We start from the raw sequence: 24,444 nt of genomic DNA, 5'->3' as shown, positions 1-24,444 counted from the left end.
CTTCTATAGTATCTATATCCAGTGATGTTTTGGAATGGTGAAAGCAGATAGACAGTATGTTACAGCAAAATGAAAAAGAAAGACAAAGGGTAACAAAGAAAAACATTTTATTTTTAGGAGGCAGCGTGTATAAAACTATTAACCGTGGAAGGTAAATCATACCACAAAGGCTATGGCTCTGATAGTGAGGATGGACATATTTTACATGTTTTTATAATGAGACATTGCTTCATTCCAGCTGGGACACCTCGTGGAAGTATGCACCGAGCATCTTGATCCCCTGAATGTAGTTGGTTCTGAAAGTGAAAAGAAAAATAAACAATGATGAGATGGTTGTATCAGCAAAATGTTGCTTTTATTACAAAAGTCATTCATGAAGAATTTCAGGTGTTCATCTTCTTTTCAGTTTCACTTTTGAACTTATATTGGTTTCAGCAGTACTTCTTTCCCTCAATATCACATCCAAATGTCCAAATGTTGTTATTAAAGTCCGGTCAATCACAGTCATTCAGTTTGGAAAGGAAATAAAGGTTGTGCACCGTGACGTACCTGTTGATCTTCTCATTCTGGGAGTGAGCTCCATCATCAGAGGATCCAACCGGGAGCAGCATGACGTTACGTCCTGTGGCCTCCTGGAAGGTCAGGGTGACGGGGATGCTTCCACCCTCACGAGTCAGGTCAGGCTCCACACCAAAGACTGATGGGGGAGAAAATGGAAAGAAAATACTGTGTGAGTGAAGGATGTCAAAAGGGGAGGCGTAACCTGCAACATTAGGGCCGGTGAGAATCTAATTTCATATGAAGTAAGGAACAAAAATACATCTGAAAGACATTTTTAATTTTAAAAATAAAATGTTATTACTGGTTAATTATAAAAACATTTCCCACTTTTCCCTTTGTGGTAACTAGAACTTGGTTTTATTTGTGGTTGAACGGTTTGAGGCTTTCGTAATCACTGTTTTCGACCTTTGAAAGAGCTGAGAGTGATGTCTGTGTGGAAATAAAAGCCACATCAATTTAAATGTAGCTGTGACACTTTAATTATACACCACAAACAAAATCCCTTTGGTCTCCATTGTTGAATTGTAGAGACAATCAACAAGCGGATAACAGTGGTGGTATGACTTCCTTTATCATTTACATCTCCATCTGTATTTCATTACTTCTGTACCTGTCTTCATGGCCTTGCGACCGGCCATGTAGTGCGGGTGGTTGAAGTCAGAGACCCAGGCCTTGGCTCCGCTGCCCATGTACACCTTCAGCTTGTTGGGGCTTCCCAGTTCTGAAAACTTCTTCTCCAGGTGACTGATGACCTTGATGAAGAAAAAGATCAAATGTGAAATTGTGTCATAACTGTCAGTGGAGATCCTAACAGCTGTTAATTATAAAGTTTGTTATAAATCTTCCAGGCACTAAAGTTGGTCTTAAAATACAATCAGTGTTGGGTCATATATTAGGGTCTACCTGCTTCTCCACAACTTTGGGGTCCATGTCGGGGACGAGGCGGATGGAGAACTTGCCGATGACCTTGCGGGGGATGACAGTCTTGGATCCTGCTTCAGAGAAAGCTCCCTCAATTCCATGAAGAGAAAGAGACGGGTATCTCCAGCGGTGCATTAGGATCTTCTCCTACATGAATGAAAGGAACACATTTAATGATAATGAATTAACCATGCAGGGATTCAGAGTAGTGCAACATATTTCTATCTTTGACGTCTTGCCTTGGTGTCGTGCAGCAGCTGTCCAACACCAACATCTTTGCAGTATTCATCCAAGTCAAATTCTATTTTCTCATACAGCTTTTTCTCCTCGTCTGTCAGAGGGGCCACGTCGTCGCTCATCCCGGGGACCAGGATCTTCCCCTTCCTGTCTACCAGAGAGCCTGTTCAGAATGAGACGAACAAGAGTTTAAAATGTTAAGTTGAAGGAAGCACAATTTTTTAACCCGAGTGTGTTTAAGATTGTGTTGGAGATCATCAGCCTCATTTACCCATGAGTGCAATCAGGTCGGTCATGGCTTCATGAACTGATCCACCAAACACCCCTGAGTGCAGGTCTTTGTCACCACACTCCACCTTTAAAATTAAGACAAAACATCATTGTAATGTGCGGCATCAAAACCCAAAATATTGCATTTACATTTTAGTAAAATGCTGCATTAAATGATTCAACAATGAGACTCCACCTCGACAAAGAAGTAGCAGATTCCTCTCAGGCCGTACGTGATGCAGGGTTTGGTCTTGCCCAGCCAGTAGTTGTCAGAGATGCAGACGTAGTCCACGTCCTTTAAGAAAGTGTCTTTTCGGGCAAACACCAGATCATCCAGGCCCTCAGATTCAGACTCCTCCATGCCCTCGAAGCAGAATTTGATGTTGATGGGAAGCTCCTGCAACACAAATAAAGTTAGAATTTCCATATTTCTTATAAACAGGCTTCACTGTGCAGAAGTTTAAAGAGAGGGTGTGATGCTGTTTCAAATTTGAAGACATATATATTATGTTACAATGTTGGATGTCCATACTAAATGTCGGTGCAGTTTCAAATCTGTAGGTAAAAGTGCAGCTGCAGTAGGCATCAGAGAGCTGGCCTATCGGAAGAAAGTGGTCTTGTGGGGGCGGGGTTTCTTAAAGGGACAGAGCTGACTGAGTCGTTTCAGGCAGAGGCTGTTTTTTTTAACTGTAAATTATGCTAAGCTACTCCACAGGTATCACAGAGTGAAATATGAAGCCTGAAATGAGCATAATACCCCCCCCCCCCCCCCTTTAAAGATATGCAGGATAAAATAACTATTTATGTTCAGGGTGAAAAGCTGCACCAATAAATAATTTAAAGTCAACTCCATTTCACACTCGAGTTATTCAAAGTGTCTTTTTGGAAAACTAACAGTAGTTAAAAACAAGAAGCAGGTGACGGGACTCGGTTTAATCATTAAGTGAAGGCTGGATAAGACGTATGACATAATTAGCAGCTTGCAAGCAATTTCTGAATGAGCTCTGTACTTTAACATAGAGATCCTTCAGACGCTCAGAATGATGCAGAATCAGAATATTATTGTGTGTTAGTGAAGAACCCAGCGTATTTTTTCCTTGTGTCAAAATATACACCACCATGTTTTACATTTATTTCTAGTCCCCCTGCCTCATGTACCTTTGCATCATCTTGCAATGTTTTTAAAAGGCAACTTTGGCAATACATACAACCTATATTTTTCTACACAATACTGTTGAGGTTCTCACTTACAATACTGTTGAGGTTCTCACTTACAATGCTGTTGAGATATATAACTATCAGAGTGAAATGAAAGTTAAATAGTATGTTACTTTCTCTTTGTTTGAACAAAGGGATGGGTGTGTTTTTGATTGATTGATTTAATTATATCTCCATACCGCTGCGGTATTTACACTTTGAAAGTAGATCACCATTACAGAAGGTGAAATTCTGATCGGTGTTCCCATCACTGTTTGACCACACCAATATTTGTCTATAGGTTAGAATCAGATTGAGCATAATAAAACAGAAACCGAAAAAAAGGTTTGTTCTTAAATATTAAAAGAGTAAAAACCATTAGGGATAGACCGACCGGCCGGGCCGATTATCGGAGCCGATATGCGTCATTTTGACACATATCGGCATCTTTTTTTTTAATCCAACGGCCGATAAGAGATCAATCTAAAACAGGGTTATTTTGGCTCTGATGCAGCCGCGCCTCTCTGTCTGCAGTCACTACTCTGTCTCCAGCATTGTCCCACCCACAGCACTGATTGGTTACACGCAGAGCCATGGCACGGGTAACAGCCAATCAGCAGTGAAAGCTGTGCATGCAGAGCGCTCACACACACGGCGGAGAGAAGAAAAAGTTCATTTCTTTGCAAATTTTATTTAACTTTGTTTTATTTACTTTATAAAACTTCAGGAAGTTATTTATTTATTCATTTAAATTTTCAGTGAACTTTATAAGACATGCTGCTGACCCTGGGAACTCCCTGCGCCTTTTGTTTGTTTGTTTAATAAACATATGCTGAAAGGCATTTAAACAAAGTTAAGTGTTTGTATTATTCAAAATTTTGACTGCAAATGAATATCGGCTCCAAATATCGGTTATCGGCCTCCTTGACTACTTATAATCGGTATCGGTATCGGCCCTGAAAAAACCATATCGGTCTATCTCTAAAAACTATGATCACTAATATTGACTGGCTGCACTTCAATTTGGCTGCGATTAAAATCTTATTGCAGAGGTCTGTGTCACGATCTGTGGCTGCAGTGTCGGTGTTGTGTGTTTGTGCTTGTGTTTGTCTACTTGCAGAGGTGCACCGGAGGGCTGGGCGGAGTTGCGGTCTCGGGAGTGATCACACCCACACGCACCTGCAGCAGGTTGATAATCAGCGCCAGGTTAAAAGCCCTGATCCTCACGCTGCCTGCTGCCAGATGATTTCGTGAACCACACGCGGTATATGGCTCAGTCTTTCGTGTTGTTTAGACCTTCTCTAGTGCACCTGTGTTTTTCCTGTGCTACGACTAACTTCGCCCTGCTTTGTCTGCAGTGTCCTCCTGAGCGCCGACCAACTTGCGACTCCGCTTCAGTGTCTCGATTCCTCAGCACCTCTGCAGCACGCAACCTGCCCTGCGCTCCTCCGAGCGGCAACACACCTCGCAGCTCCTCAGCCCCGCTGCCACACGCCACCTGTCCTGCGCTCCTCCGAGCGACAACCCGCCACGCAGCTCTTCAGCCCCGCTGCTACACGCCCCCTGCTCTGCGCTCCTCCGAGCGGTGACACATCACGCAGCTCTCCAGTAGCTTCAAGCCCCAATCTACAGCAGCTTGTTATCCAGTGGTGTTCAAATAAAGAACCTTGTTCATCCTACTCCAGCCTTGTGTCCGCTTTTGGGTTCAACCCGATTCTAACCAGTGTAACAGTCTGGTCCTCACAATTTGTTGTCGTTTTTTGCCTTGTCTCAGCAAAACAGCTAAAAACAGCCTGGGTTGTCTCAGTGTAGGTGGGCACAAAAAGAGGGTAAGTGATTTAAAGCAGGAAGTACAGTGACACTGTAACACTGGACATTGCAGATGGGATTTTTGCAACTTAAATTGTGTCTCTAATCGCAGCGCTTATGAAAGGTAAAGGTAAAGGAAGATAGAAGATGAAATAAGTTAGACATGAGGCTGTGGTGTGAATTTTACCTGCTCTGTCTTCTGGTAGGCCTCAATGCAGTTAAACCAGGCCAACACGGGACCCTTGTCATCAGTGGAGCCTCTTCCATAGAGTTTACCTGCAGACAGAAAAAAGTAATGCTTTGGTTTAATTACAACTTTCAATTATGTGAAGTCTACAAGATAATTAAGTTGCTTATCTTGTTTTGAACTTTTTCTGTTATTTGGAATCGTATACACACAACTCTGCTCCAGGCTTGTATGAGTTTATTGTGTTATAAAGTCGAGCCAGCTGGGCAAAGTTATACGTGTGGCACAATAATAAAACATTCAGACATTCGTGAATGGCTCCGATACTAAACACTAGATACTGTAGTCTGTTTATGGCTCAGAACATGCTTAAAGTACATTTTTTCTTCCACTGCTCACTCCTTTTATTTCACTGAGATTTGATACTCTTACTTTGCCGAACCAAAAGAAGAGGGCAGGGTTATCATTACATTTAAGACTGGAAACAGAAACCTCAAAGTAAATCACTCCACCTCTCTTCTTACATGCCAAAACAGAATTCCATTTCCACCTCAGTAACTTCCAGAATTGCAAACTTTCAGGATCATACTGAAACTTAACTGAACAGAAACCAAAACAAGTTCTGCTCTCACCGTCTTTCTCCACCAGAGTGAAAGGCTCTGTGTCCCAGCCGTCATCGATTCTGGCTGGCTGGACATCGAGGTGGCCGTAGATACACACGGTCTTCTTGCCCGGGTCGGACCCCAAGCGACCCAGGACGATGGGCGGCAGGGGGATCTCCTCTCCAGAGGGAAGCTGCATGCACAGACAAATAAACAGTCCAAAACCATTGTTACATAAAGAAAGCAATGAAAATGCAATGCATTATTAGCAACAATTGTGCATGCTCTGACCTTCTGTTTGCCAATGTCCACCATCTCCACTGTTCCCCCGAGCCTCTCAATGTCCTTGGCTGCCATCTCCATCATCTTCTTGATCTCCCCCCGCTTCTCTGGCCAAGCAGACACACTCTGGACTTCCACCCAGTCTGCGAGGCGCTAGAAAATTCAAATTTAAGGCTAAACATTGTGTTAACGCTTCATTAAAACCTGGAGTTAGAGTGAATGTTTCTTAGCGCATTAGGGCTCTACAAAGTTTACAACAGCAACAGTTAACATGTCACCGAAACTGTGGTGATTTCCTTTGCTCCAGTGGCTCAATCTTTACTACATGTAGTGCACACACTAACTCACAGTGAATGAGTTACAAAGCTGCTTCGAACTCAAGGTAATAACACCATTTGATCAAGCTAAGACAGACATTTTGCTACAATCTAATCACATTGAATTATTAGCTTACCTGCACATATAGATCCTGGTGTTCGTCCACATACTTGAACAGAGTTGGGAGATGAGCCATCTTTGTCAGAGACAGGAGCTGCGGGTTTAACAGGCAGAATGGAGTGAGATCCTACCTAACGCTACTTGCTGTCTTATTGTAGGACAAGAAGCCCGCCCCCCCCAAACCTGCTGACTGCTGATGTATTTACAGCTCCTTTGTCATGCACGCACAAAAGGGATCAGAGTTGCAGAGGAGCAGGTTTCATATCAGGAAGTTGGTGATAAGTTGGCAATATTTGAGTCACAGCTGACAGGCACATTACTCTTTATTTCTTTGGTTTTTAATAGTAACATGACAGAAATAAAGCAGAGAAAGTTGAATGTTACTGCATAAAATAGTCCCATGATATCAGAAAGCTCACTTCCCTTCATTAAAGCTGATGTATGAACATTAAAGATCCCTTTAAAACGGAGTCACTGGCTTTTTTTGTTGAGATGAAAAAGTGTATTGATGCACTGTAAAATTACTTTATTTTGGTTTAGTTTGAGTTGAATGTATTTATGTCGCAAAGGCTTGTGGGAAGCGGCAGATGCTTCGTCATGGTGATCCATAATGGTCCAGAAACAGAGGAGGAAACAGAGGAGAGCTACCCTGTTTCGAAAATCTAAGAATATTTACAAATTGGAAGATAAGTGATGAACGGTCAGGTGTTAAAAAAATAAAGGTCAGATAAACCTACAGATTAGTGCAATTCAAATGCTTTACAGTTGATTGATAAACTGATTACGCAATAGAAATGTAAGCAGAAAAACAAGTTGTACCCACCGTAAAAGAGGGGGAAAAAATACACAAAAGTGATCTGATAGATGGTGTTAACAAGTTGAAGAAAGTTGTGATGCATTTATGATGAAATAGATCCAAATTACTTTCTTTTACCTTTATGGCACTGCATCCTATACAGCCTTTCATAGGGTTTTCTCCATTTTAAGGGCATTTCATCACATTTTTTCCACTGGTAGTGAAAGCTGAGGTGCATTTTATTCAGTTATATCATAGGGGCATCCAGGAGGGATTCATATTATCTGTAGCCAAATTTCTCATTATGGCTTTTTTGTCACACAAGGCCCAGACATAAGATTTTTTTTTTTTTTGTTTGTTTTTTTAAAGATTATTTTTTGGGCTTTTTTGCCTTTTAATTGACAGGACAGCTGAAGATCAACAGGAAATGCTGGGAGGAGAGAGCAGGGGAAGACATGCACCAAGTGATTGGCAGACTGGGAGTCGAACCTGCGATCAGTGCAACAAGGACTGTAGCCTCTGTATATGGGGCACCTGCTCTACCAACTGAGCCAAACCAGCACCCCAGATGTAAGATTTTTAGTGTGTTTTGTTTGGCAATATGCATTAGCTACTATGAAATTTGATGTGTATTTATCAGCCAAATAGGATGAATCGTATTGTTTGTGATCACTTAACTTAAAAATGAACACATATGGAGAGATGGCTATTCAACATACTAGGGATAGGACATAGGATTTACACATTCTTGCTCGAGCTTTTCTGACAAGTAGATTGCCATGGAATTTTTGGGTATTGTTTGTTCAACAGAAGATTTGTTTTTTTCCTGTTAAACTTAAACTCAAACAAAGTGGGAACTTCTGCAAGCCTTTTCTAAGTGATACCCTAGGCATAATAATCTACTTTGTACTTTATTTCTGGTTACCAGGTGTAGTACCAGTTTGTTTTGAGGTCAAAACAAATGAAAAATCAGATAACCGACCCAGTTATTCCAGGACAGTGATATGCCCCTCAAAATATAGGACTAATGCTGCATTCAAATAGATTCAATCAGACTAACACCTTTTGGATGGCTCAGGAAGAGCAAACAAACACTCAGACGGAAGGGCAAAAACGAAACACGTGTGACAAGATGAAGTAATATATTTGTCATCATTTTATGTACATTTTCTAATATTTGTAGCTTTAAATGCAGCTCTTGATTTTCTATTGCAAACTGTTAGATTTCCCTCAAAACATAAGGTCATTCATTTCCAATATGGATAGTGAAAGGACAACTGCGTTTGGTGTATCCCTCGTTTATCTTAGTCTGAAAGATTTAAAATGTTGGTCATAAAGTTCCAGGTGTTTTTGTACCATCATGATAAGCTTCTCGTTTTCCAGATCACCCATGTTATCTTGTTTAGTGAGAGGTACGTACGCAACATCAAGTTGTAAATTCAGTTGCCGAGGATGGCAAGAGTTAAATGGTTTTAACTTTTGACAACAGTGCCGTTTACCATTGCTGGCCTCACCACATTTTACCTTCCTGCTCTCGTCCACTAAAATGATATCCGGTTTGCCGTCTACACTCCCTGAATCCATGTGAACACAGCATTAGCCTGATAATATGCAACTCAGTTTGAAAACCTCAGTGCTTCAGTATTCATAGTGACGGAACGCATGTTTCAGAAATTCAGCAGTAGCAACATTAGAGCATTGTTCTTGATTTGCCGTTTAAACTAAAGGATTTGAACTGGTCATTAACAAACATCTTCCAAATTGAGAAACTCCTGGGGCAGCTTCAGTAAGGGGTAATAAACTTGACATTTTAACAGAGCACACCAAACACCTGAGACTGTATTATAAAACATGCCATTTATTTCTCATTTCATAATATTCTCGAAAGGTCTTCTGCAGCAAAACCTTATGCCTGGAAGAAAAAGAAATCGATTAGACATTTAAATAAAGTTGTAACAAACTTGCAAGGTTTAATACTCACCTTTCCATCAAAGCAGCGCTCTTCACAATTCTTTTCTGTCGTCCTACAAACTTCTGCAGAGCACATGAAATAGATCTGCAGGGGGAAAGAGATTTAACATGTAAAGAGGAAAAAGTTCATATACAAGTTGATGTAGTGGCATCATGCCTCTACTCAAATTGTACTGCCCTTGTGTCACTTTAAAGCAAGCCTTTGAGGTTAACATTTCAGCTTTACAATCTGAAAAGAGTGTTAAAGTAAACAGGCGAATTATGGCTTCTTGAAGACTCACTTCTTCATCAAGGTACTTGTTTGTCTTTTGATCCATAAACTGGAAGGCTTTGACAACAAAGCGCCTCTGGTAGCGATTTCTGGGAAGGTCGCTGACTTTGAGGATGGACACATTTGGATCATGAGGGTTGGCACACCTACAGAGACAATATTAACTTATGGTTAAGTGTGCACAGGGCAGGGGTGCATTTTAATACTTGTGGAAGGACTTCAGAGAGTCTTACCCTTCATAGACAAGCACCAGAGCGTTCTTTGCAGAGCGAGGGTAAGCTATACAGTAGTTGACAAGAATGACCGCATCTGGTTTTGGAGACTTGAGACGCAGTTCAAGGTACACTGGATTGCCGAGGAGCAGACTCAAGGGCTGATGGTGGGTGGGCAAGTAGCTTGAATAAGTGGAATCTGTTGGACAAAAAACAGACATGAACAAACATGAAGTGAAATTGACAAAAAAAAAAACCTACTTATATTTTGTTTGAAATATAATTCATAAATGCTCAACCTTTAGCAATTCTCAGTTGAACGCCATATAAGCCCCTGGAGATGACCTTTGATGGTAAGCTGGAACTTGGAGTCTTGACCATGTAGCCAATGCTGGCAAATGACTGCTGAGATCCACCCGATTTACCGTATCGGCATTCAACCATGAACCTACAAAGAGACATAGTGAGTGTATAAACCTGGCACTACATGCATGTACAGATACTTTAAATAAAAAGAACCAACCAACCTGAGCGGGTCACTTCTTGTAATGATGCCATACTTGAGGTTCAGAGCTTGGACAATAGTCTGCACTTCAGCCAGGTAGATCTTTGTCTCACCAACCATCTGTAAAGAAAAATAAACTTGTCAGGCTTTGGGCATAGCTTAAGAGCAGTTGATTTAGACTACAGTTTAATACAATTTCTTGAAGGGAATAAAGTGAGACAAGCCATCAAGCAGAGGAGATCGCTCAGAGCGACTAGTCTTTCACCAGATTGCTCCAATAGCAGGTCAGGGTGAAAAGTCAGAGCATGAGGCGATACAACAAATCCATGAGTCTGCAGCAGCATTATTGGCCAGCTACCTTTATATTTAGTCAACTGTGGCTGCTTCTCATGTCTCTTAAATTGCATCCATGCTTCCTTCACTTGCGTCTTAGTCCCTCCCACCAGAGATGCATGGAGAGACGCAAGGAAACCAAGAGAGGAGAGAGGAAACGAGAATGTTTTTTTAAGAGACATGAGACATCCTTTCTGATGAAGCGTCATGAGCAGCGATGTCCATTTGGGATGACAGCGTACCGACACTGTATTAAAACCTGTTACCGGTTTAGCAAACACCTGCACATCAACAGGCTGCACTCTGTTCCTGCTGCAGAGCCATACGGACATTTCTTACCAGCACTATGTCTTTATATTATTTGTTTATTATTTACATTTTTGATCACTGATAATCTGATCTAAATTCATTATTTAATAAGCCCAAATACTGTCTGTTCATGAACTATGAAAATGCATTTTACATATTTTATGACAAGTTATGATCAATATTTCATTCTAAACGATCACAGCTTGTCAAATACCAACTCATTATACCAACGTTGTTTATAGTTGGTTTCAAGGCGCCCTGTAAAGTCTGTTTTAAGGTCCGCTTCTTCCCCTCTGCAATATGAAACACCAGTGATGTTGTGAAGTCTCACATCAGTCCGATCTGCTGCAGTGTCCAATCACTAACCGATATCTAATAGGGGGGCGTGTCGGCCAGTAAAAGACTTCCGTGGAGGCTGCTCTCGTGTATCCTCGCTTATCACTCCTCTGAATGCCCTCCTCTCTCCTCCGAGCAGCGATAAAGAGCTCTGAGACGATCCTCAATATGACGGCTCCGGAACTACCGGTTCGAGCGAGGAGCGAAGATATATCAGATAAGAGACATGAGAAACAGCCCAAGAGTCTCCAGGTCTGGCATACTACTACCTAGACACCATTAATCCATCATGACCTAAACAAAATGATTGTTGGTTGGACAATCCCATACTCATTTAGAACCCGTTTTCACATTAGCAGGCAAAGTACCATCTCAGCTTCATGCACTGGAGTTAACACTTGTTTAAAAAGTATTGTAAAAAGACAGGCAAGATGGGTTAACTTACATAAGCACGAGCTCCACATTCAGTAACTTTGAACTTAAAGATGGCAACCTCGTCGTTGACAATGACTGGTTTACAGTTTGGACTCGCAGGAATGACGAGCTTGGTAGTGTCCACGGGGATGGGTGCAGAGTTGCGGCGGATGGCAAAAACAAAGTGTTGATCCCCAGTGCACTCTAAGTGAGCGGAAAAAAGTAGTGTCACTTTAAATCTAGAAGGTCTTTATTAGGGAATTTAAAGAATGTTTTTACTAAAGAATACAAAACAGAAGCCTTACCATCCATTGGGTAGTAGCAGGCAGAGTTAGAAGCAGCCACACAACAGCCCATCTTCTCGCAATCTGCAGAAGATATTCCTGACTGACCACAACTCACCTGCTCTCCCGAAGGGACAGCACAATCTGAAAGGACAAGAAATTTCAAATTGTCTGCCACAAGATGCTTTGATACATTTAGCACAATTGCTTCACACATTTTGTACTCACTTTGTGCCTTTGATGGTGGGGGGTTACTGCACTTTGATGCAGGTTTGGATTGGCCACTGGCACGAGGGAGCAGGCCCGAATCAAACTTCAGACTTTCCTCACAAGACACGGTAGCAACTTTTGTCTGGCCAAACTGGTCGACGTACAACAACTGCAGGCTGTAGCCGTCAGTCTGTAATTTTAGAAACACAGCTTTAGGCTAAGATCTCAATTCCAGGTAATTAAAACAAATACAACTGCATCTTAGAAAACTTACATGTTTCACATTGCAACCAGTGAAGGGTACAGTCAAGGTGTTGCTGAAACTGTTAATTTCATAACCGCAAGAATCTGGAGCTTCCGTGACAGACAGCAGCTCCTTTGAACCTGTAGAGAGAACATAAAGTCTTGTGAGCCCACAGCACACACTCAGAAAGTCCAGACAACTTCAAATAAGGGAGATAAGTCCAACGACATACCCAGAACTTTAACTTCACTTAATGGACCAGCTGGCAGAGTAATTTGGAAGCCATCTTCACTGCACACCACATCTAGCCCACTGGCACTGGGAGTGCTACTGCTGGTCCAGCTCCTTGGAGGGGCATCTATAAACTCCACCTGACCACCATCCTCAAAGCTGTCCCAATTTGGTTCAGGTGTATCCTCAAATTCAACGTGGAACCCACCTTCGTTACCGCTGGCCCAGTTTCTTGGACCAGAATCTCCTGTGTTCACCTGGAATCCATGGTCAGCAAAGGGGTCAGCAAAAGGGTCAAAGTCATCACCGGTGGCTGTACCTTCAACTTCAGGAAACGCATCCTCAGGAACTTCTTCATCAACGTCAGAGTCACTGGTGTCATCTGGAGGCGAGGGCAGTAGGGGTAAGAAACTTCGGACAACAGCAGTCAAATAAATTTAGCCATCTAGGTTGTTTGTAGTGAAGAAACTCTCTGAAACACTTCAAGTTAAGTTGAGTCTGTTTATTGCAACTTAATCACTTCATAAGCTAGCTAATCTTAACCACCTTTAGCTAAAATTATTGGCCATAACAGACTGGTAAAGCTAGCAGCTAGGCTACATGTGAGTGAACACAAGTGCACTCTCATACCTGGCGCTGTAAAGCTTTCTGTCTGACCCCGCGCTCCGGTCTCGTATAAATTAAGCAGCTCCGCTCCATTGATCCGCTCCCATCCCTGGCCTGAAACCAGCAGCAGAGTCCCAACCAGTACCACCAGCAGCTCAACCCCGTACCGAGCCATGGATCCAAGTGAAGCCCTCCTGCAGCTGCTGAACACCGGATAAAGACGACGCCTCCAGCCGTGCTACAAGTAGTGCTTGGATGTTAATTGATTGCACCTGGTGGCTGCTAATTGGCACTCAATTCATGTCTCACGTGCGAGAATGAAAAACGCCAATTGGCTGTTCAAGAGAGAGAAACCCTGTTTCTACAATTCTTTTAAAATAAATGAAATTACCCACTTAATTTTGTAAGTATGTTTCTTGTTCTGATTGTTCTTAGATATCAATTTTGTTGGCAATCTAAAGCCATAAAAATACTTTTTTGAACACTTGAAACTTAGGCTAATCCCAATTATAACTAAGAATTAATTTTATATAATGTTACAATATTACAATTACCATTTAGCTGACGCTTTTGTATGGAAAAATTAATGGTTTTCTTTTTTCAATAACTCCCATGTCATGTGACCTAGTGTCCTGAAATCATTGTCAAATGTTAACATTCACTTGGACAAATAAGACACACCTCATATTGGATTTTATTAGCTTTTTTTCTATTTTATATCAATATTTTTATAGAAAAATGTGCATTATTTTTCTATAGCTTCCATGTCATGTGACCTAGTGTCATGTTGTGTTGATGTTAAAAATCATCATTGTCAAATATTAATACTCACTTAAGACACACCTCATTACATTGGTTTTTGTCACTTTTTCTAGGGTTATTTCAAAATCCGTTCTTAATCTTCACAAATGTAAAATCAAGTCAGTGTGAAAAACATAATTCTCATACAGATAGTTATTCACACCCATGTTGTATTGCATATTTCAGTTTAACCTTTTGAATTGTCCACGTGTATGGGTTGTAATTAACATTAGAATTATTTCCACTTATTCAATGTCTCAGTTTTTGCACAAATCAGCCATCTTTCTCCCACCAATTTCTCAAAGAAAGAGCTAAACATTCATGTAAACTACATATGTGGAAATTTTATAGAGCATCGCTGTATTTTTCTGTAACTTATAAAGTTATTCTGTCACGAGTAATCAGAAACAAATAAAGACACAAAGTAAGTGTGTCTAAAGAATTTATTGCATATGTTTCAAGTACTCAAGTATTCTTTTACACCACAGGTAAACAGACTTCAACAGTCTTTACCACCTTAAACACAATAGATTTTTTTTTTCTTCAAGTGTCAGATACAGAGAAATTCACTTGTAGGCGTTGGCTTTATGTTTGGGCAAAAAGTTGAAGTTCTTCGGTACAGGTCCAAGTAGCATTTCACTGCAGAGGGGACAAAAATAATAAGCAAATACATCAATTTATTGGTTAATTTAAATGTTGCTTGATTTAGAATGACACTTCTCAACAGTTTTTTGCTCACCTGATCCTGACCCAGTCCCCAACGTGTTGACTGGCCATCAGTGACTCCAGGTAGTTTCTGCCCATGTAGTACGGAGGTCGCTCGTTGATCTTCTGAGGTACTCGCTCCAACAGACCCACTGGTATATACCTAAGAGAGAAAGACAGAGGGGGAAATAGAAATCATATTTAAGGCTTTCGAAGGTAGCCTGTCATTTCAATACTGTACAACTAACACATATTAGTCTATTACTGTATCAAATAACAAACAGTGTTGAATATTGCTCACTGATATTGGGAAAAAAATACACTGTATAGAAGTGTGTGTGTTGCCAACCTGCACATAAAGGAGAGCCACTCAAGCATGAAGTTGCGGGTCTTCTCCACTCCTCGAGTGTCCGAGCCCCAGTGCTCCAGACCGAAGTTGCTAAAATCCCTGAGGATGTCCAGGCGCTCACTGGACGAAATGTCCCAGTGTCTGTTCTCCTTTATTTCAGTGAAGATCCATGGCTTAATGAGAGCACCTCTGGAGAGAGCAAAGCACAACAAAAGGTCAAAAATGTGAAAGCCTAAGGCTGTAGCGGGTTTGTTCTCAGGGATAATGTGGTTCCAATATTTTATATTTACTGTGTGTAATCACTTAGGTTGCACAAACCTTGCAATCATAATACCAGGAACTCCGGTCGCTCTGGCTTTCATAGCGTCCTCGTAGGAAAGAATGTCGCCATTACCTGGGGCAATAAACACATGCCATCATAAGTACAACTTGTAATTCTTTTAACAACATTGAGATTCTAATCTTATAGAAATTCATACCAAAAAGTGGGATAGGACTGGCCAGCTGGGAGCAGGTGGTGATATAATCCCAGTCAGCTAATTTGGTGTAGCGCTGCTCTCTGGATCTGCCATGCAACTTAAGGGAAAAACAGCGGCATCAACAGTTTAGTGCTGCCAACACATCTTTATATAAGCATAACAACATCGATAGATAGGACAAGGACATAGACATAGACAAAATAGAGGAAAGCAGATCATGTGCGATTGATAAAAACAGACATTACGACTCTATTGATGCGTCTTCTTTACTAGACCTACCGTGACCATTGAGACGCCCCATTTCTTCATCTCAGGGATGAGTTTGTGCGCTATGTTGCACTTCTCCTGAACACCGGTGCGGATCTTGACTGTCAAAGGAACATCAAGAACCTAGAGGAAGAAAAATTGCTTATTTGTACATAGCTTTTAACTTCCAACAAAAGTTCAGAAGAACCAATAAAAAGAATGCTTTAAATAATGTAGAAAGATCAACACTTACATAATTCATTCCCTTGATTATTTGTTCAAACTTTCTGGTGCGCGTCATCAAGCCGCAGCCTCCGCCCTGATGAGGGAAAGCAAACAGACACCATCTGTCAAAGTGTCATGTTGATGTTTTGTAGCATTGTCTGTTCTTTAAATATTTGACCATAAAACCCATAGACTGTATAAAAAGATGGACGACATGACAGCTCCCTAAAAGTGAAGCCAAAACATTTTGGGCGCCCCCTGCTGACTGGCTGCAGTATAGCGCATAAAGCCTGCCTCCTCCATGTTAACAGGTGGGACAAGGGTCAAACTATAAAATCAAAATACACACCCGATAAATGTTTCTCAAACATGTTTTCTGTCATTATAGTTCGTTCTTATCATGGTGATTCACGTCCAAGTGTTCATTTGTCTGACAAGTTTATTTTTAATTAGTTATTTGATACTGTCAAAATGATGATTGACAGCTCTGTTGACAAATTAGGCTCCTGCAGCCAATCAGTTCTGGATTAGCAGAGCGGAGGACAATCTGCGAGTAGAAACGTAACTAAAACAATCACTACAGTCATTGAAGTTTCCATACCTGTGAACGTTAACCTCAGACCAACACAGAGAAGCTGTTCTGCTGTTAAAAACGCCGGCGTGTGGGATCCTTGCTGTTTTTTCGGTAAGTTAAGTGTGTGTTTGGGTTAGCGGAAGTGGCTACGGCCACTACACTCGCCGATCTCTACTGCGCAGACTCTGGCTCCGTATGACGTAGCCATCTTAAGATGGCAGCACCTATCACAGGGGCTATTTTGGCATCAATTTCGTACAATGGGAGCAGATGGAGACGCGTTGTCCATCTATATATACAGTCATTGATAAAACCCAAAAGTCAGTATAACTGTAAAGCTCTAACTCATCATGGTTCGATAACATGATGTGGCTTCCCTTAGTCACCTCTAAGCTTTTTCACTTTGTTTATTGATTCTGTCTCAACCACTAAAAACAATATAGAAAACATGGTTTTATTGTCTGTGATGTCACCCAATAGTTTGGGTTAACCAGGGCACGGAAAGGTTTGTAAATACTGATTTTAAAAGTAGCACGTGTATAAAGCTGCTTCATGTTATACTGTAGGGGGGTAAAATATATGTTTTTACTTTATCTGAATGGGAATAATCTTATGTGGGGCATTCACCTTCTTGTACACCAGGTCAATGGGGCATCCAGAGTTGATGTCCACAAAGTCAACTTCAGCGTTGTTGTTGATGAGCTCTGCACACCTCGTCATGGTGTCGGGGAAGCAGCCCTCCACCTGGAGACACAATGTGGATGCTATCTTCACTTGCACACAAAAGCTTCTCTTCACAGAAATAGGACGTTGCCCAAGTCTGCAAGCCATGTTCAAAACAACCTGAACAATCATTCAACTACTCTGAGGAGGTCTGAAGAGTTTGTAATCTATGATGACATCACCTGGACGCCAAAAATATCTTCACTTTCGTGTCGTTTCAGGAGGGCCCACTCTGACTGCTGCCCCTGCAGCAGGTTTGTGCACATGGCCATCTCCCCACAGGTGATGTCTGCTCCAAAGCGCTTGCACACACGACGGAAAGGCAGATTTCCACACTAAGTAAAGGGAGGGAGTCTTTTAGTCAGGTCCAAACCAAATCTCTGAGCAAGCATTTTATGTAACTTGGTACAAAACTTGTTCTTTAAAAAACTAAAATAAACTACTTTAAACATATATCACAGAGTCAAAACACAGAAAACCTCAGTAAGCTCAGTGTGGTACTACTTACAGTTGTTAGAGGAGCAAGGTAGAGCTTGTCCTGAAAGTCCACCTTAAACACAGAGACAGAGAGAGTCGTTTATCTTTAACTACAAAACTAGTTTAGACGAAATATCTTAAATATTTGTATAAGTATCACATGGGACAACGAGACATTCCCTGCATTATCAAAATGTACCTGTTTCTTTTCACACAGGCGCAACTTGATGATATCAACATCAGTCAGTGGGCCGACAGTCTTCACTGGAGGCTGTTTATCTGGGCTGGCCTGTAGATTGTCAAAAGGCAAACATGCATAAACACTTATATAAACATTAAACAATGATTTATATACACAGTATATATAAAACATGTAGGGCTGAGAAGAGAAGTTTGTACCTTTGTTTCTGCTTCTGATGACACCTGCTGCTCCCCTGTTGTATCTGCAGATACTTCCACTGAAGGAGCATTACCTAGGTGTGTCAAAAAAAACTTTTTAATTTTATTTAACGCCTGTTCAACTCAAATGATAGAGAATGCCATTTTCGTTTCCCAACTTAAACTACTTGGGCTGATTTACTGAAAGCTCCAGCAAATGCAAGAAGGACTAACTTCAGAGCTACTTCCTTTTCACTGCATTTCGGTCAGCTTGGGTAGAATTTCAAAGCACTTCACATAGTCGTTTTAAGACTCTGAAAATAATATAACTAACAGGAAGGAGCAGAAATACTGGCAGAAAACTAACCATATTCTTGAAGGACATTTGCACTTCTGTTAGATCATGTATGAGTATCTTAAAACATCTTCTGTCCTCTTACCGTTGTCTTGTTGTTGCTGTTCTCTTTTGTTATTTGAAAGTATCTTCAGGTACTCCTCTGACTTCTTGAAGGCCACCGAGCGCTTCCTCAGGCAATACTGGAGGTCTTTAGTCAGGCTGTTCTTCACCGCGATCCTGCCCTCATGGGTCTTAATGAGTTCTGCGTTCTCCATGGTTTTGAAGTCGGATGTAGTATGTGCCTTAGCAAAGCGGCATGAGAGACCATAAGGACACTTTCCGAATGTGTCATAGAGGTAGCAGCTTCCCCCGATGTCAGCGGGCTTAGAGGCCATATACTCTGCAACGTCATGGTGAAAGTGGCATTTGTCTCCAAAGGGGCATTCCCTGTTGTCCTGCATGGGGTAGAAAAGTAATGACAATAACTGTGAGCTGACATAGACTACTAAAAAAAAGGGATTTGTACATGTTAGGTTAAAGTTTTATACCTGAATGACTGAGAGACAAAGTCGTCTTTCATCATAAGCGGAAGACTTCATGCGAGGCCTTGACTTATTCTGCCCCCGCTGTCGTTTACTGTCTGGTTTTCCTGATTTATTTGTCTCGTCAGGTTCCAGTTTGAGCTTTTTAGCTTCAGGCTCAACAGATGCCTCCTTTGTCTCGTCATCTTTGTCATTTTCACTGGTCTTTTCTCCGCTTTGGGCCTGCCACTCAGAGTCTACAAACCCATGAAACTTTTCTTTGGTTGTTAGAAATCTGCAAACACAAGAAACACGAATGAAAATGTAACATGGTGTAACGACAACTGTATTTACAGGTGCAACATCAATGCATAGAGTATTAATTCATGTGTTAAAAATGATGTGGTAGTGTGTTTGCCACTGGCTCACTACTTTTTACTTACTCAGTAAATGGTTAATTGCATTAAAGATACAGCCAGTCCTTGCAAAACCGGAGTGAAAGCTAAGTCGATACTCAGTGCAAGTCAAGTGCATTCCCTATAGCTGTTAAGTGTTTTGCAGACTGTGCAGTCCTGTTGGCTCCCTCAAACAAAGCAGCTCCCTCAAACAAAGCAGCATGCAGAGTAGAGATGTTTCGGTCCTGAACGATTCGTTCAAAAAGAACGAATCTTTTCAGTGAACGGAATGATCCGTTCACTTTCAAGCATCAAAGTCGTTCCTTTCGTTCACTTGGCTCCCCACTTCTTCTTTTAGGAAACCAGACTGATTGATGTTAGCACGAGCCAATTGCGTTTCAGAGGAGGGCTGTTTGTATCACATCTAATGTATCAAATCACCATCATTGGTTAGGAGAACGACTGAACGTATCATCGTTCATGAACGAGTGACAGTGACTGAACGTATCGCTTGACCGAATGTCTCTCTCTCTCTCTCTCTCTCTCTCTCTCTCTCTCGTTCACTGAACGAAGCGACCTGATTAGGTGCATCTGTACATACAAGTCAATTCACAGACTCAGACTCTGATTAAATATATTACATCCTCAGGCCCTGTGAATATATAAGGAGCCTCATTCACCTCCGTTAAACTTTAAAAACAACATATCATAAAAACGGTGATGCAGACTCGCAGCGCTGAGAGGGAGAGAGCATCTGCACAGAGGGAGGGGGGGAGCGGGTCATCGCGGACTGAAGTGATGACGAGATATAAAAGTTTGATCATAAAGCCTGATCATCTACAGCTCTGTGTAAAATATATGTAGTACACAGCGGACTGCAGTCTCTGTTGACAGACAGATCTGAACACAGGTCCACGTTATTAAACGTCTGTGTTCTCCCCGCGCTGCGTTATAAACTATGATGAACTGATCGCACAATGAAGTTGTAGTCTTCGTATTTTATTTTATGTATTGTGTTTTGTACAGATATGGACGTATGTGTCTGAAATAAAGAAATAAAGTAAAGTACAATACTAGAAACGATATTACAACAGCTCAAAAATAAACTGACACAACAGCAAGATGAGATAACACATGAATGTTTATTTTTATATAAATATAATATTTTCTTTTTAATATAGTTGGCCAAGTAACTGTTATTTTGTGATGATTGAACAAGAAGACCAGTAATGCAATGGGAGCCGTATTGTTCGTGAACGAGTGAGAGTGAGTTACGGGTAAACCGGAAATGTCACTGAACGACCTGGTGAACGAATGTAATGAACGAATCGTTCAGCTGAACGAGATCCGAAGATCCGGGTCACTGAAGTGAACGAGAGTTGACATCTCTAATGCAGAGTGATTAAGGGGTTGGGGGTAGCGAAGTGGGAGTCCATGATGCTCTGCTGGAAAGAGGTGTTAAACCTTATTTAGGATGGGATCCAATAGCTGCCATTATGGAGAGTATGAGCAGTTCTGACACGTAAGAGCATGGGTAGACTGGTGTGGAGTCAGCAGTGACACAATAACAAATCGTCATGGTAAAGAGGGTGCTGAGAGACTGGAGATAATGCGCAGAAGAATAGCATTTTGGCACAACTTGGCCAAAGATACTTAGAGAAGGTCACGTGTTAGATTCTGCTCCCAAACGTTCAATCACGTTGGGACACACTTTGCGTGCATTTTCACAGAAGCTTTCTCACGTAATTCACAAATGGCGTTTTACTTACTGTTGTTTTATGGCAGCTTCCCCCTTAACAGCTACATCTGTTTTCTTTTCAACAGTTTCATCCGCCGCCTTCTCCATCAGTCCTTCACAGGCTTGCTCAAATCCTTTATTTCTGAAACACGTCGATACATCAGCTGATCAGATGAATTCTAACTGCACAAATCTTAATGTACTGCTTAACAGGAGAGCCAGAGATTAACTAGCTCTGTTCTGTTTTATGTTACACACTAAGTAAAATATTTAATTTTAAAGATGTTTTCTTCATGCAAGTCGACTTTATTGGACTTCAATGTAACTTATTGATCCAATAAAATTAATTCAAATTTGCCGAGTAACTTACCTTTTTTATTTAGATTGCGGAAGTAAACAGCTACAGCTTAGCTCTGTTAAAGTAGCTGTATATTCGTAGCCCTGCTAACAAGCTAACGGCTAACGTGACGTTAGTTCATGCAAACAGCTAGCTAATGCATTTGACGCTAATTTATAACAAATAAAAGTCAAATCACAAGGAAAAATACGGTTAACATGAATTATCTTAGTGCTCACTACTCTAACAGCACAGCAACAACCGAGCAGCGTGAGGAACTGTTGTGCAACACTTTGGTGAGGTCCGTGCTGTACTAGCCGACAATTATTGGTTCCGGACTTTACAGTTAGAGTTTCACGTAAGTCCAGGGACATAATGAGATTACCCCAATTAATTGCCGAACCATTAACAGTTTCAGATTTAAAACCAACCAAAAACAATCTTGTACTGTAAAAATTACAAACACATAATTAATTTCATATTAGTACCTCAATTGAAAGGGAATGATTAAAAACATGTAGTCATATGCTATTTTTTTTAGAAATCATTTTTATTCCAAAAGTGGATCAGATGAATTCCAAGACCAGAATCATTTCACTATTTTCTGACATTCTACACACATAATAATTGTTCAAGAGAAATATTCCGCAGATAAGGTCATAATGAAACTCATAATATAGCCCTCTCAGATACATTGCAGCAAAGAGACATCAGAGAATCAAGGAATTATTAGGAACTATATGAGTGAAAAATCAAAAGACCATGATTATCCTGAAGCCAAGTAAAAGCATCATCCAATATAATGTAAGAGCATAATTCAGTCTGTTACATCTGGTGAGGGAGTAAGTCTTTCTATCTTGGCTTCAAAGCGTTTTCGACTTGAGTCCAGTACGTTGATACCATTCTTCCTGAAGTCGTATCCCACTCTCTTCAGCTCCACTAGTCGCGCGGTGATGTTCTGGGTGCTGTAATCTAAAACTTTGGGCTTTTCCAGAATCTGCTTCACTGTTATTCCTCCGTTTAGGAGACAGTCCAGTTTAGTACTCAGTGTGTCCGGCCCAATGTACAGAACCAACGGATAGCTGACGACTAGTTTCTTCATGTCAGCTTTTCGACAGCCGAGTGAAACCATCTTCTGCTGGAGACTGTACAAATTCTTTTTCAGATACTCACTGGAAAGGTCCAAAATCTCAGCCCCAGGGCCTTGAAAAAGATCAAGCAGCTGTGAATTACTCAACTTCAGAGAAGCTCTCAGGATATCTACATTTGTCTTTACCCTCTTAGTACTTCGAATGAGAATATAAAGATTTCTGGATATGATGGCTTTGGCAAACTGCTCTGGATTCGTCCCTCCTAGTTCGGCGCAGATGTCCTCCAGAAACTCCACCATCTGCCTGTTAAGCTCGAAACTGTTGGAGAATGTCCGTGGTGCTGTTGCCAGCAAACGATGGAGGTCTTTGGTGTTTAGTCCCAGAGAGATCAGGAAAGCTATGTTCTTCTCCAAGTTCCCATTATCACTGGACCGGAAGAAAGACTCAGGTGAGCGGTCGAGAATGGCCACTATTTCTGCATCAGTTTTGAAGATGTTTCTCCACAGCTCCCAGCGCTGTTCCAAGTGATCAGTTGAGCGGGTGACAGCGCGGGGATAGCGAGATATGATGCCTGCAATTACTTTGAGGCTGGCACCTTTGCCTTGCAGAAACTGAGCGACGGCTTGCTCATTAGTGAACACTTTACGAAACACTCCAGGCTGACGCCGGCGAGCCATCTTCACATCTACTCCCATGAGATTCAGGTTCTTCAGCAGAGATTCATTCTCTGTGTTTACTGATTGCTTTGGCTCATCACTTCCTGTAGTGGAACTGCAATGCCTCCCAGGAGAGCAGGTTGATGTCAGCTGTACTGGAATGAGTCCAAAGTTGCGCTGCAATGTCAGTGATCGATGGAGGCTAAGAAGAGCCCTCATTCCCCGTAGTGCTGCCATTGTTGATACAGAGGTCTACACTGTAACCTCGCCACCAGTGGACCTAAAAGAAGAAAAATAAACATGGCATATTTAGCTGAATATTTACTGAAATTATAGTTAACAGCATCTATTGGTCAAAAACGAGTGCAAACTAGCATAATGTTTGTAATAGTGTAATATATACATACATAACACAATACAAAACAGCAGCATGTTGTAACTGGACGAGTAGGAGCAGTTTTAACTCCTTACAGTGCATCATATTTTGTATGTAAACTCTTAATCCGCTCGGAAACTCACGATGACTACATATGTGAGATAAGGGAGTGACACAAAGTGACCTTTCCCCATGAAAAACAAGCATTACTTGAAAGTAGTAAAATGTAGGTTCTTTCCATCACTGCAATGATGGAAAATTCTAGCTCCACTGTCGACTATCGAGTTTATGTTCGCCATAAGGGAAACAGCAGATAATGTTAACCTGACTTTGGATCCACCAAACAAGTTAACGTGGATTAGTTAATAATAAGACCTGTTTTTAGACTACATTACAACTGACATCAACGTGAACTGCGGTAGCATCTAGGTTCCCCTGCCCGTTTAGGCGAAGTTATTCATCCCTTGAGAAACTTAATTCGCCCTTTATAGTTGAATTGAAACAAAGTCACACCCTTCCATCCTTCACAATTTATTATCCATACTTAAAGTCGTAGCCTTCTATTCATAAAAACAAACACATACCTTATATGTGCGATTTTATCCGGTTGACCACGTAAAAGCTGGTGAGATGGGCATTTTGACCGCTTTTCCAAAATCGAAACCGTGAAACTAGATGAACTCTCGCGAGATTTGACAACTGTGCAAATAACCCTAACCGGAAGACTTTTGCTAATCATCGCCACCTAGCGTTTTGGGGTTAGAATGGATTCTCTGTTCATTTTTAACCACGAGATGGGAGCAAAGGACT

General features: G+C 41.3%; 4 protein-coding genes across 4 annotated transcripts; all 4 read right to left on the bottom strand.

Moving 5' to 3' along the window:
* Positions 1–90: 90 nt before the first annotated feature.
* Positions 91–6,629, bottom strand: LOC138608443 (cytosolic non-specific dipeptidase-like). The gene is made up of 11 exons (XM_069681022.1): positions 6,521–6,629; positions 6,076–6,219; positions 5,815–5,977; positions 5,183–5,271; positions 2,186–2,386; positions 1,991–2,075; positions 1,722–1,882; positions 1,465–1,629; positions 1,172–1,313; positions 550–697; positions 91–296 (listed from the first exon to the last, which is right to left on the bottom strand). The coding sequence occupies exons 1-11, from the start codon at positions 6,578–6,580 to the stop codon at positions 230–232; spliced, it is 1,425 nt and encodes a 474-aa protein (XP_069537123.1). The 5' UTR covers positions 6,581–6,629; the 3' UTR covers positions 91–229.
* Positions 6,630–9,153: 2,524 nt separating this feature from the next.
* LOC138609402 (zona pellucida sperm-binding protein 4-like) lies at positions 9,154–13,401 on the bottom strand. Its single transcript, XM_069682051.1, has 12 exons — positions 13,251–13,401; positions 12,622–13,002; positions 12,420–12,529; positions 12,164–12,335; positions 11,957–12,079; positions 11,683–11,855; positions 10,282–10,379; positions 10,054–10,202; positions 9,776–9,953; positions 9,553–9,688; positions 9,282–9,356; positions 9,154–9,212 (listed from the first exon to the last, which is right to left on the bottom strand). Exons 1-12 carry the CDS (start codon positions 13,399–13,401, stop codon positions 9,207–9,209), a joined length of 1,752 nt encoding a protein of 583 aa, XP_069538152.1. The 3' UTR covers positions 9,154–9,206.
* A 1,071-nt stretch (positions 13,402–14,472) lies between these two features.
* On the bottom strand, positions 14,473–21,753 carry dus3l (dihydrouridine synthase 3-like (S. cerevisiae)). The gene is made up of 16 exons (XM_069681579.1): positions 21,545–21,753; positions 21,206–21,316; positions 19,069–19,336; positions 18,624–18,975; positions 18,205–18,278; positions 18,005–18,094; positions 17,837–17,878; positions 17,511–17,663; positions 17,233–17,349; positions 16,060–16,125; positions 15,840–15,950; positions 15,561–15,657; positions 15,400–15,475; positions 15,082–15,270; positions 14,767–14,895; positions 14,473–14,666 (listed from the first exon to the last, which is right to left on the bottom strand). The coding sequence occupies exons 2-16, from the start codon at positions 21,280–21,282 to the stop codon at positions 14,594–14,596; spliced, it is 1,914 nt and encodes a 637-aa protein (XP_069537680.1). The 5' UTR covers positions 21,283–21,316; positions 21,545–21,753; the 3' UTR covers positions 14,473–14,593.
* Positions 21,754–22,116: 363 nt separating this feature from the next.
* On the bottom strand, positions 22,117–24,301 carry LOC138609242 (transcription termination factor 1, mitochondrial). Its single transcript, XM_069681875.1, has 2 exons — positions 24,219–24,301; positions 22,117–23,538 (listed from the first exon to the last, which is right to left on the bottom strand). The coding sequence occupies exon 2, from the start codon at positions 23,493–23,495 to the stop codon at positions 22,329–22,331; it is 1,167 nt and encodes a 388-aa protein (XP_069537976.1). The 5' UTR covers positions 23,496–23,538; positions 24,219–24,301; the 3' UTR covers positions 22,117–22,328.
* Between the last annotated feature and the right edge of the window lie 143 nt (positions 24,302–24,444).

This window comes from Semicossyphus pulcher, unplaced genomic scaffold (genome assembly GCF_022749685.1).
Source record: "Semicossyphus pulcher isolate SPU_LCO1_2020_fin unplaced genomic scaffold, fSemPul1.0.p SCAF_5, whole genome shotgun sequence".
Taxonomy (NCBI): Eukaryota; Metazoa; Chordata; class Actinopteri; order Labriformes; family Labridae; genus Semicossyphus; species Semicossyphus pulcher.
The sequence above is the reverse complement of the archived record's forward strand: the minus strand, read 5'-3'. Positions and strand labels throughout refer to the sequence as shown.